The sequence below is a fragment of the Syngnathoides biaculeatus genome, chromosome 12, assembly GCF_019802595.1.
Source record: "Syngnathoides biaculeatus isolate LvHL_M chromosome 12, ASM1980259v1, whole genome shotgun sequence".
NCBI classification, from domain to species: Eukaryota; Metazoa; Chordata; class Actinopteri; order Syngnathiformes; family Syngnathidae; genus Syngnathoides; species Syngnathoides biaculeatus.
Genome location: NC_084651.1, coordinates 19,594,146 through 19,607,601, shown reverse-complemented (window position 1 = coordinate 19,607,601; position 13,456 = coordinate 19,594,146). Strand labels below are relative to the sequence as shown.

At 41.9% G+C, this 13,456-nt stretch overlaps 1 protein-coding gene across 1 annotated transcript; it reads right to left on the bottom strand.

Annotated features, from left to right (window-relative positions):
- Window positions 1–416: 416 nt before the first annotated feature.
- On the bottom strand, window positions 417–12,153 carry b3galnt2 (beta-1,3-N-acetylgalactosaminyltransferase 2). Its single transcript, XM_061837958.1, has 12 exons — window positions 11,887–12,153; window positions 11,432–11,558; window positions 11,054–11,154; window positions 4,384–4,583; window positions 4,207–4,302; window positions 4,035–4,145; window positions 3,882–3,960; window positions 3,294–3,477; window positions 2,230–2,355; window positions 1,950–2,109; window positions 1,823–1,879; window positions 417–876 (listed from the first exon to the last, which is right to left on the bottom strand). The coding sequence occupies exons 1-12, from the start codon at window positions 11,993–11,995 to the stop codon at window positions 739–741; spliced, it is 1,488 nt and encodes a 495-aa protein (XP_061693942.1). The 5' UTR covers window positions 11,996–12,153; the 3' UTR covers window positions 417–738.
- Window positions 12,154–13,456: the final 1,303 nt, after the last annotated feature.

Genomic DNA, 13,456 nt, shown 5'->3' with positions numbered 1-13,456 from the left:
AAAGTGATGTACGGTATTCGGCATAAAATGGCTGCTATTCCTAAATCACTCATTTTGTGAAACCAGTTCAATGCGGAAAGTCTACACTTTAATTGCTATTTCTTTTTCAGATCCACGATGGGGTTGTAGTAATGGAAAATGACAAAAAGTAAAAAAACTTGGGACCAAAGTGTATTTGGTCTTCCCAAATATATTCCACAAGTTGATGATCGATGCCTTTGGATTCTTCAGTCAGTGATTTTCTATGACTTTTTAGATGTAGAAAGAGACTTCAGTAGCAAAATGGTGCATTTGATGACTGTGGACCTTCACAGTTGTTGAGCTGGAACGCAGATAAAATGATACTAGGTGACTGTGGATCTAACGAGAATATTAATGTGTGACTTCACCCAAAATACACAAGAAGCATTTTCATCTCTTTTGACGTTTTCTTTATGTCCTGCAAAGGATTCAAGTTCCAAAGTCTGTGTTGCAAATTGTACAATGATTTGTCCAAGTAAAATCTGTGCCACTACTACAGATACAATAAGGCAACGTCCCTATTTTGCACAATGACAACAATGACTGGGTAAAAGCACAGAAAAGCTGTCATCTTTGATTTTTTTTTAAAAGCTTGTTGTCATGTATCAGATATTCTAATTCATAAAAACACACACATCACAATTTGAGGTATGAAGAATGCGCGGAAGCCGATATGTCAGAAGTGTGCAGATCTGCACGTTGAGTGCGATCCGGTCCTTACTGCCCCCAGGGACATCCACAGGGGTCACCACACGTCCTCTTCCGGTGCCACAGCCCACGCAGCTCCTCTGCTGTGTGCTGAGGGGACGACAGCATGTCCAGGTAACATTCCTTTTCACACAGCCAGCTGGCGTCCTGGTCAGGAGACAAGTTTTGTTAACACGGTCCGCCGCCAACTGTTTATTTTGCTCACCGAACACGCTGCAAAACAAGCCTCCGTGTTGATGACATTCAAAAAACAAAATGACGGGCTGGCTGCGTGCGGCATTATTCAAGCGCAATGTGTTCAGGTGCGAAACATCAGTACTCGTGTGAACAGTTGCATGACATGACCTTCACCAAGGAGAGTCTTTTTTTTTTTTTTTTTTTTTTTAAATTGTCCTTTGTTTGTTAACATTACCCAAAGACTACAAAACCAATTTCCACTCTACTAACTCTGTGTAAGGTTGTGTGCCAAGGACGAATCCATTACGTTCGTGTACTCACGCAACTATTTAAGGATAGGGAATTTTTCCACATTTTGCTGACTTTCCAAGCGATAGAATGCATGACACCAATGCAGACAGTTATGAAGGTGCACAATTTGCCACAGGAGCACATTGGAATTGTCTGTGTGCCGCAGAGTGGCCTTCGAGTAATTACATTCCCCAATAATGTAATCATCTAGTCACGTGTAAATTTGATGCTAACAAACCAAATGTGCTTGCATGTTGTGCACTGCTGGATAATCACAATTACATTTTGAATATGCTTCAAAATGTATTTATGTAAGATCTTGTTTTATTTAAAAAATGTCTCTCTGCTCTCTCCTTGCCCTCTTGTTCACAGCATGTACTCAAAGATGAAATGTATTTCAGTTGCCTTCTAATGCATCCTCTCACATCTTACTGTCCAGTTTACAATGAACGGAAAATACACAATAATATTGTTTACTTCATCTTTCGTGTTCTCATAAAAGACATCTCTACTCTGAAACCACGTTAACAATGTAAAGGATGAAAGTGATTTTACATCTAACAAGTGGTAAGGTTTCAGCAATTTAAGAGCAATTCCCCATTTCATAAATAAATGCAGACTTCACCTGATACTTCTGTGGTCCGATAGCTGCCATCCATATTCCCATGCTCACGTCTTCTCCCTGTGACACATTGATCAGCTCGTCTTTCATTTGTGGTTACCAGTGAGGCGATTGGTGTTCAATGGGCTACCTGGTAGGCCTTTAGACTATCTGCATTACTGGCGAGCCACTGCACCAGGTCACGTGACACCACATAGCCAGATCCACACGCAAAGGCCGGGTAGGCGGGACTGGGATACTCGAGCTCTTGCCACTTCCCGATCCGATCCACTGCCCAGCTCTGTCTGAAACTGGGTCAAGATGGTGTGTTAGCACAAAACCACCTCTCACGTTCACCCATCAATGATCATTGGTGATTTAGACACAAACACTGCACAATACCAAAGACTGAGTCACCAATGTGTACTTACTTTCCCCACCAAAAATGGCTACGCTTGAGACCATTGCGCTCCATCTTCATTAATACTGAGTCCATGTCGATGTAACAATCATCATCAGTCTTCAGGAGCAGACTGAAATTAATGTTTCCCACAGACCTATCAAATTGAGAATTAGTGTTTTTATACGTGGATGTATTTTTAATAAAAGGAAAACGCTAAAAACTGCACACACCTGGTTAAAAGGAGTTAAAATCCAAAATGTGTCTTGCCAACACAGACATTTACAAATGTGACGGCAGCCAAGAAAAACAAGTCAGTAGACCTACAGATAATCTCTCTTAGTCCCAGGATGAGCACATTTGAGATGGTGATTCACGACGTACAATGAAAAATTGTTCCTAACATGCAGAACTGTGTCCTTCTGAAAGCTTCATTGTGGATTGTGACATTAAGTTTGAAAATCTCAGTCAATGCAGAGTAACGTAAGAAACGAACTGTCGTTAGCATTTTGCAAAGACTACAGCAAAACTTGAAATAGGATTAACCACAGTATATTTTTTTTTAAGCTTTTGGTGTATTTTTTTTAAGCTTGATTTAACAACACATGAAGACGAAACCATATACACAATGACACCTGCGGATGATTTAGATTACAGTAGTCAATTAAACTAACATTGTCGAGGGAGGAATTCCGAGTCAGAGTCTTGTTGACCATATCAGTAATAATCAAATGCGGCCAAAGGGGTCCTGCTGCCAATCAGAGGTCTAAGATCTTTATGTGCAGTGCAAATAGTGATGTGAAATGAATGGCGCAGCAGATGCAAATAGAAAAAGTTCAATTTTGATCAAATGTTAACTCCACCAATCCCAAACAAGCTGCACATTATGTTTTTTGATTGATTGAGCCCCAATATGTGGGCCTTTAGCTTCCGTCTGTGGATAACTGACGCCACACCGCAGCACTGATTGCAAGTGTGCCTCTGACCACGGGACACTTGTAAGGCAATGACACAATTTCAATTTAGATGGGTGATTTCCTTGGAGGTTTGGGGCAATTTGGAGATGGAGAGCGGTGTCCTTAGCACTTAGCGTACCATTTGTAGAACTGAAGCAGTTTGGAAGGCACACTTCTGTAGGTGTCCACCACATTTACGAACACCATGTCGCCGTGCCTCAGGCTCTCTTGCTCCAAGGCGGAGTCCTCCTGCCTCAGCCCCGCGGCGTGGCGTTCCATCCTTGCTGGACGGCCCTGCAGGAGCTCAAACAAACTGCTCCTGTCTAACACGCAGCGGGTGGGTGGTTCAGTCCAGAAAAAGTCCACAAAACAATTGAAAAAGCACTACTACTGACTACATTGGAGCATTTTAAAAGGTATACCGAGTTAATGCCTGCAGGAGAGAAAAATGTGGGGAAAAAATAGAAGGGTGAATTTTTTGTTTTGGTAAAAGGTATTATTAAACTGCAAATTTGCTTTCTCTTTCTTTTCTTTTATTAAGTAGTTGAAGAATCTGTTTGGAGCTGTGCTAAAGCCTAATGACCCGAGGAAGTCAAATCAATAATAGAACAGAACAATGTGAAAGGTTGGTGAGAAGGTAGGAGCCCTGAAACTAAAAGAAGACAATCTCTCCACCTGCCGAGGTAAACAAGGCTTTGAATTGTTTACATTGGGAATTGGGACCCACCATAAATGGTAAAGGTGAATCCTCCGGCCAAACCAGGAAATCCAAGAGCACTTCTGTGGGGCAGGATGCCCTCTGCAATCTGCATTTCCCAAAACAAGAAGCAAGGTTTTGGCTCACTTTTTAAACTTGGAACCAGCTGCCAGTTTTACTTACAGAGGAGATCTTGAGTACACCTCCTCCATCATTGAGCTGCACACAGGACGAGTTGACTGTGGTCAGTACTTCTACGTCTGAACTCTCCCATACTAGTGTCCCCTCAAAACCCTGGAGAACAAATAAACTGTTTTCTCGTGGCCTCTGTGTTGATAAACATTTGATAAGGTACCTTGGGCAAGATAAACTGCTCCACTGGTTTGTACCATATTCCGCTTATGAGGGTCCCTGTACTGATGGCGCTGAAGCGAGCAGTTACTATAGCCTCCTGCAAAAAAATAAAGCCGTTCAATCGGCGGCCATTTTCACCTGTAGGTCATACTGTAAGCGGAACATTAAATGTAGCGACCTCCTGATCCAGTTGCAGGAGCTTTACAGTCACATTGCTCCTAAGTTCAGGCTGGGCTCTTCGGGGAAACACCCCAAGTTTAGTGATCACCACCGGGTGGAGCACCTTAAAATCCAAGGCAACAGCAGACACATCAGAGGGGACCAGCACCTTGGGGTCGGACACCATCACGATTTCTCTCTCGGTATCCTGTCCTGCCTCTGAGTCAGAGAGCACAGAAAACACTACGTGAGCATTCTTACAATCTTGACCTCGCCCCCTTTTTTACTTTAAGGAAATACAGAGTGACAGGACGAGAGAGAGAGAGAGAGTGACAGGACGAGAGAGAGAGAGAGAGAGAGAGAGAGAGAGAGAGAGAGAGTCCCCAGTCAAGTGATCCCACAGTGAAAAATCCTCACTTTTAACTGCGTGGGAGTGTAGTTAGTGCCGAATTGTAAAAGTCACACTGATATAGCGGAGATCAATTAAAAGATTGAGGCTCTTAATGAGAAATGGGCTATTGTCGTCCGGTTGAGCAAATGTTGTTAAGAGCTGAATAAAACTAAATGATTAGCGTGTGTGCTCACAACGACAGGGTGGATTCTCTTTGGGTTGACATCCTTGCCACTTTTTAATCAAAAGATCACAGGAGGATCATTCACTTTATCTTCAAAGGCCACAGTGGAAGGATGGTAGGTGTGGGTGGGAGTACACTTGAAAAAAGTTGTGAAATTAGACAATGAAGTCAATGTTAGAAAATAGCTGTATTTTTCCACAATTCATGTTACAATTAAACACGTGACGATAAAAACACAAACACAACCTAATCACAAATTGCAACCAACAATTTTTGACTGCCCAATATTTGTTCAAAACACTACCCGTTGGCGAGGGAACAAACACACACAAAACAGGCAATTTCTGTCTGCATTTTTTTTTCCTCTTTTGAGTGGGGCCTTAATAATCCTTGGTAAATGTTCAGTATATCCAATTACAGGTAGCACAATATTTTTCCTAAAAAGGTAGATGCAATGTCAAGGGCATAAGAACATAAAGAACAAAATACACTTGAAAATATAAAAAGCAGCAGTAGATGACTGCGCCGAACATAAAATTCAACGACGCTGTGTTATATAAAAATACTTAAAGCCAACAGTGGGGCTGCTTTTGTGCAATGCTAACAACACACTATGAAAATTGCCGTTTTTGAACTGTCTGTTAGCACTTGGTAACCTTCAAGTTTTCAAACCATTTAAGAGTTTTGAGGGCTTTAAAGTCACTGGAACGATAAACAGTTTTACACAAATATGTGCCTGAATGGTTTGCTGCTTGGCTTGAACATTCTGCCAAAGATTGTCACAAGGACATATGAAGTGATGTGGTGCATTGTTGAGGAACCACACAAAGTAAGCAGACCTTGGGAAGATAGATGCTCTGCAGATACTGTTGTTGTACTCAATAGCTGAGAATAATCACGTAAAGCCTTCCGTGTGTGTCACATCCACAGCTGGCACAACACGACGTCGGGTGTACACAATTTAATTGAAACGCCCATGTCCTGCTGATCTTGAGACATGCCAGCTTTTATTATTGCTTTTGACGAGTGGTTTCCAAGAAAAGGCATGGTTGGTTAGACATAGCACAATTACAGAAGAGCTTCTTGACATTTGCAGTTAACGGATACGACCTGTGGCAATAACCTGAATGAGACCTTTCTGACTGTGATTGAGAAGGCAATTTACAGTTATCAAACCTGGCTGGGAAAGACACAAACAGTGTGATGGAAGCCACATCTTGCCATCTCGCATCTGGCCTTGTGGGAATGCTTCAAAATGACTGTTTGCGAAGTTCGCTTCGACGGACCACTAAATAATTGTGGGGTTCTTCAATTTCCAACTGAATACAGCAAGGAACAAAATATGCGCATCCATCTGTTTTTATAAACTCACAAGTGATCTGAAACCTACCCCAGACTTGAACGAAAGTTACCACGGGCTCTGTCCATTTTTAATTCTTAACATTTCATTTGGGGATTTCAAGCAACTAACCCCCTCCCGAGAGGAGAACAATAAAGAACTAACCAACAGCTTCAACACCTTCTATTTCAGATTTGAAAAGGACACTTTCACACCCCGCAGCCGCTACCGACCACCATCACACGTCTTACTCCCCCTCCTGCGTTGACCAGCCACAAACAGGATGTGAGACGTATCTTTAAACAATACAAGATACAAAAGATAAAGCGGAGGCCCAGACCTTATGTCCTCATCCTTCCTCAAAGGCTGCGTGGATCAGCTTGCTCTAGTCTTCACTCGGATCTTCAATAGATATCTGGAACTGTGTGAGGTACCAACTTGTTTGCAATGATCCACCATCATCTCAGTCCACAACAAATCTGGGGTCTGAATAACTACAGGCCTATCACCCTGACAACTGTGGTCATGAAGTCTTTTGAACGTTTCATTGTGGACCCTGTTGGACCCCACCCAGTTTACCTACAGAGGAAACATGTGCGGATGACGCAGTCAACATCAAACTGCACTTCACTCTTGAACACCTTGACGGCACGCGGATCTAACGAGATCCTGTTCATTGACTTGTGCTCGACAAAAAAGGACAAACTGACTGGAACGGATTACTAAAACTGCTGGAAAAAAAAAATGTTGCTACCCCCTACCTGCCCTTCTGGACTTGCACACTGCCAGAAGTAAGACAAAAGCAGGCAAAATCCTCTTGGACTCGCAACATCCTGGTCATTGCCTCTTTTTTCCGGCTTCTTCCCTCAGGTAGCAGAGATGAAAGTGGACTTTCCTGAAAATACAAATGCGAGCACCGAAGGTGCGAAGTCCTGCTGGGTGTCGCCAGACCCATGCCCCCCCCGGAAAATGTTTTAAAAAAAATGAATGGCTGTGGTGCATTCTGGCGATATCTGTGAACAAAATTCAGATAAAAATTAATGTAAAATTTCTAAGTCCTGACCAAAAAAAAAAAAAAATGGGCAAAAGTTCCCCAACGGCCAGGCCCTGATTTTTTTTTTTGGCCCCCCCTCCCCAATCACTGGATTGCACAAAATCACATTTGTCATTAAAATATGCTTAAAATTTGCCATCTTATCTGAAGAGAAATGAATTCAGTGAACTATTCCGTAAAAAGAGTAAAAATTGTCTTTTTCCCTACATTACACATATTATAGTATAGATGTAGAATATACACAAAAATATATCCTAGAATTTCTACACCGTACAGCAAAACATGTTAAAGAAGTTGATCTGTAGTAATTACTATTAACGTTTAATTCTTTAACTTGTTACGTCGCGTTGTACTGATACACACGACCAGATTGCGCACTATCATAGATATAGAGCTAGTAATAATAATAATGAGCTGCCTTTAATATATATATATATATATATATATATATATATATATAAATATATATATATATATATATAATTTTATCTGACTTACTAGGTTTGTCGACCTTTCTAATTTAGTCGGACAAAAAAAAAAAAAAAAAAAAAAATCTGTGTTCAAGTCCTTTTTCCCAAATCATGACCACTTGAACGTGTTCCTAACACTCGTGTCTATCGCATGTATGTCAGCTTGCCTGTCTACCTGTTTGAACATTGCGCTGGGGCCGTACCTGGCCGATCACGAATAAATTAGTTTACACAAAACCCTACTCAAATACTCGACATTCAATGATTAATCTGCCTTTTGTGCGCACACATGCACCCTTTGTGACTTCCGTTCTCACCGAAATTTCGAAATCTCCGAGCTATGACGAGGTCATGACAATGTAAGGGGTGTTACTGTTACTAGTGTTAGTGCCTCAATATGGCTACACTTGTGAAAGGAAATCAACGAACTCAAACGCGTGCTCGTTCAATGTTGTCAACCAATATCCGGATTAATTTTAGGCAATTTTTCCTCAATTTTCATGAAAATTGTAAAATGAGAAATTCCGGAGGACTTTCATCTCTGAGGTAGGCACTAGCAAACTATGCAAACACTCCAACAGCTTCGTTCCTCTTGACATCTACTTCTTAAACAGTAAACCTATAACACCATCGTTAAGAGCGCCCCATTTTGTGAGATTGCAATCATGTCTCTGTCGGGCCAATTATACATTACTCATGCACTCAGTGTAGTACTTTTGTCAGCCTGCACTACTTGCATATCTTTTACTGACCACTCATGTGCTTGGGAAGTATCTGCACCATTTGCACAATTGACACTGTTTCAGATTATTACAGTATGAGTCACTTTAAACTGCATACGTTTCTTAAAGTCTGTGCGCCATTTGCTGAATATTCCCTGCACCAGACTATTGTTCTCATACTCATTTGAAACTGGTCAACTTGGAAGAGAACGCAGCATCCTTTTGCACAGTAGTCCAAAAATGAATAAATAAATAAAAATGGTACCGGCATGACCACAATTGGATTGTGTGCCACTCTACTTGTTCTCCAGAATCTGGGTCCTTCCATTCCCAGATGTAATGCAAAATTTACTGTCATCTGAAAATAGAATTTAGGACTACGCTTTACACCATGAGGATTTTTAAGGCTCGATCACAGAGTTTTAAAAAAATGATAACCGATCACCAATCCGATCAAAAGATGGAGCAATGAGTCCGTTTAAATGACCTGTTCATTTACTGTATATTTACAATAAATAAAGTGTCTTTGTTCATCTATTCATTACAGTGGTTCATAGTGACGCAACAAGTTAGTTAGTGGTGAGATCATGTATTGTAATTAGTCAGGTCAAATCAACATAAAAACGAGACAGAAATTATGGGTGCTAACTTGCTGTAATGAAATTACTTTCCGACATCTGAGCTTTAGATCATGACTCAACAGAACAGCATGTTTACATACAACCGTTAACAAGAGCACTAGCGTAACGTACTACGTAACATTTTGTTGCCTGCTTGCAAGCCGTATCATATCAAAAGTACGTGAACATACTTCAAGCAAGCCTTACACGAATGTCCTCAGCCCCGTTGGTGGTCCTGAACACCAGTCACCACCAACACCCTCAACTCCCATTTTCTTCTTATCATACAATTGTCATCCCCACGGTAACGAGTGTATCAAGTCACATTTGAATTGATCAGATAAAAGCCCACTGATTGTAAAAAAATAAGATGCAGTCCTATCTGAATGCAAGATTTTATTGCAGTAGTCTGACATAGTGCAATCATGAAAGAGCAAGTTTCTCTTGCAGTCTGATCCACGCATTAGGTGTTGTCTCTCAGTCATCTTTACCATGGAGCTGATGTTTTTTTTTAAAATAACTTTATTGGCTGTCAGATATTTAGAGTTTTACATCAAAAGACAAAAAAACTACATAAATACTAGGTAAAAATCAACTAGCTACTATGTATGCAGATATAGTGTGCATGACAGCGACACGGCGTAAATGTCTTTCTCAGAGCCGATCAATGAGGTCATTGATTGGATCGGTGAATTATGACATCGAAACAAATCTGTAAAAAATGTTGACTAATCGGGCGATCAGGCCGATAAAATCAGTGTAAAGCCTGCTTAGGACCACTGAGCTGTACTTCAGGTCTTCTTCACCTTAGCCCAGGTAAGACACTTCTAAAATGAGTGTTGTTTCAAGAGTAACTCAAAGAATGGAATATATCTAAATTACTTGATACATCAATGCACAAGTCCACAAAACAAGTCACAATCACAGCATGTACTTGTAATGTAAAGACAGTTTGGCCGAAGAAAGCCCAAACAAGCGTGAACAAGAACACGCAATCTCAGCACAGGAGCGTCTGAGCTGAGATTCAAACACAAGATCTCTCGACTGTGAAACACACTGCTGCTCCTCCAATAGATACATTTAACTATTGCATTTTAAATGATTGACATTTAATTTGCAGTCATTTGCATATTAATGTTTAGGCTCTCCAAACTGCACCTTGATTCTACTTGTGTCTCTGCCCCAACTGCATAACTCTTTGGTCAGTGGAATTCTCAGCTCAAGTGAGTTTTCAAGTCAGCTAATTATATGACGGAAGGAAATCCTTGTGACTAATTCAGCACAAACAAACATCTTCAATCACCATTCATTAGTCTGCTTACTGAGCTGGATTTTAGTCAAATATCGAACTGGATTTAAAAACCGAGCAATGTCCTTTACTCTCGTGTTTTCTGACATCAAAGCATTTAATCAAATGGGACTTACAAATTTTATTCAAGCCAGCAGGGTAAAAGGCTCGGACAAACGAGATCTCACCGAGATGACCCATGAAGCTGACAAAGTCTATTCTCATCTGCCATAATTATGTTTTCATGAAGGAAAGTAGTGGTGCGCCTCACTGAAGCTGAGAGACAAACAATTACCTTCCAACCGATGCTCAGCCTGTTCAATTATTTCCCAAGATGTGCTTCACATTGGACGTCACAGCTGCAGCCTAAGTGGTGACATTGACTGTGGATTTCATTGTATGACCATGACTATGGTGAGGAAAAGTAAAGCGTCCTTGAGCTGCAGCCGAGGGGGAATAAAAGATGTTTTACTCCTATTCATAACACACATTCATTTGCTTCTTTCAACTCCAGTCGCCACTCAATACTGACGGTTGGATGTGCAAGCAATAGATTGCACCCTGAGCGCCTATGCATTTGAACTTCCAATGTTTTATTTTTACATGGAGTATTTCTCTTACCAGGCTCAGTGATGTTGAGAAGGGAGCAGGAGTAAGGATCTTCTCTGTCCTCCTGCGGGATGGGGCACCCATATTTGCCCACGATAAACTTCACCCCCACTCTAAAAACAAGGACATACTATTGTTTACCAAAAGCTTGTCCATCATTGCACTCCCAGTTTACCGTGGTCCCTAAAAGGTTCATGTCAGGGTCATCATGCTGCATCTGTGATGTTGGTTTAGGACGGTGACAGATGAAGACAATATTGCCCTCTGGTCAGGTAAAGAAAATAAGTTTGGTAATTTGCTGCCGGCTACAGGCTTTATTTTCACTTTAGGATTCCGGCGGTTCAAAAAAATAATAATAAAAATGACAAGTTGGAGCTGGCTCTTACAGACCTGTACTTGAATTGAGGGTGTTGGTGCAGGTAGCCCAGCCAGGTGTCCCTTATGGCTTGTCGCAGTTTGTAATGCTGTCTGGCCGATAGAACTCCCACCAGAACTTCATAAGACGGTACCACCCCATCTGCAATTGGACACAAGGCATGACCAGCGAGCTATAATTCAGAATTCTGAGTGCGATTTAGTAATGCTATAATGATTTGACAGGAACGAGCTGAATGAGAGATGCTGAGATCGCGCTCAGCACCCAGCAACGCCCCAACATCACAGTACACTATACAACTTAACACGCTTATGCATACTTAAGCGGAAATTCCCCTTTCCCTTATGAGGCACACAAACCAATAATAATAATAATAATAACAAACAAAGCGAGTCGGCGAAAGCAAAGTTAGTTCAGAAAGTTGCCGGGGCTGGAAGTCTGGAAGCCCGGCCCTCAAGCGTCCAAGTACCCGAGTGTGTGTCGTTGTCCAGCGGCGCGGAGCACCGTCGTTGGGCCGACCACAAGTGCACTAGTACGGCGAGAGCACAGGGCAGAAGAACCAGCGCTAGCCTCCGCATGGACAGAACGCTTCATTCACCCGGAGTGGCGTCGACCTGAAGCACAGAGGAGTCTTTTCCTGGGGGGCACCGTTCGCACTGACGCCAGTTCGGAATGGGAGCTCAGCTTGAGTTGCGCAGCTCTCTCTCGGAACACTTCTCACTAAGTACCGCCTCATGTCTGCCTCTCCTGCACAGGGAGCTGCACCAATGGAAAGCGAGGAGCTTTGCCGAGGTGCGTTCTGGGACATGGAGTTCACAGAGAAGCTGGGTACGTCGCAGTCAAAGATGGCCTTAACCAACATTATTATTATTCATTATTTCTATTTCTACTTCTTCTTCTTCTTCTTATCATCATCATCATCATTATTGTTATTATTATAATTATATTGGAAAGACAGTCCCGATGGCATACCAGTGGAGGTATGGAAGCAATTTGGAGAGGTGGCTGTGGAGTTTTTGTTCAACAGAATACTAGCGGGGGAGAAGATGCCTGAAGAATGGAGGAAAAGTGTGCTGGTTCCCATTTTTAAGAATATTGGCGTTGTTCAGAGCTGTGGAAACTAAAGAAGAATAAAAATGATGGGCCGCACAATGAAGTTATGGGAAAGAGTAGTGGAGGCTAGACTCAGGACAAAAGTAAGTATCTGTGAGCAACAGTGTGGTTTCATGCCTAGAAAGAGTACCACAGATGCATTATTTGGCTTGAGGATGCTCGTGGAAAAGTACAAAGAAGGTCAGAAGGAGCTACATTGTGTCTTTGTAGACCGAAAGAAAGTCTATGACAGAGTACAAAGAGAGGAACTGGTACTGCATGCGCAAAGTCCAGTGTGGTGGAGAAATATGGTGGAATAGTACAGGACATGTATGAGGGCAGCAGAACAGCGGTGATATGTGCCGTAGGTGTGTCAGAAGAATTTAAGGTGGAGGTGTAACTGCATCGGGGATGCGCTCTGAGCCCATTCCTGTTTGCTGTGGTAATGGATAGGCTGACAGACGAGGTTAGACAGGATGTTTGCAGATGATATTGTGATCAGCAGTGAAAGCAGGGAGCAGGTGGAGGAACAATTAGAAAGATGGAGGTACACACTGGAAAGGAGAGGAATGAAGATTAGCTCAATTAAAACAGAATATAGGTGCATGAATGTGAGGGGCGGACAAGGAGGAGGAGTAAAGCTCCAGGGAGAAGAGATAGCGAGGGTGGACAACTTCAAATACTTGGGGTCAACAATACAGAGAGCAATGGTGAGTGTGATAAGGAAGTGAAGAAACGGGTCTAAGCGGGATGGAACAGTTGGCGGAAGGTGTCTGTTGTTCTATGTGACAGAAGACTATCCGCCAGGATGAAGGGCAAAGTTTATAAAACAGTGGTGTAAATAGTCAATAAAGTATTTACAATACTCTTTTTGATAATTTGGTACAATACAAAATTGTATAGATATTGTTACCAAGAGCTAGCTAGTGATGTTCTCAGGCTTTTGT

Coding starts and splice junctions, on each gene's coding strand:
- b3galnt2 (XM_061837958.1), bottom strand. CDS start 11,995: ATGCGGAGGCTAGCGCTGGTTCTTCTGCCCTGTGCTCTCGCCGTACTA. Junction 4,584..11,053: donor TCTCAACATCACTGAGCCTG/GTAAGAGAAATA, acceptor TCTCTGACTCAG/AGGCAGGACAGGATACCGAG. Junction 4,303..4,383: donor TCCTGCAACTGGATCAGGAG/GTCGCTACATTT, acceptor ATTTTTTTGCAG/GAGGCTATAGTAACTGCTCG.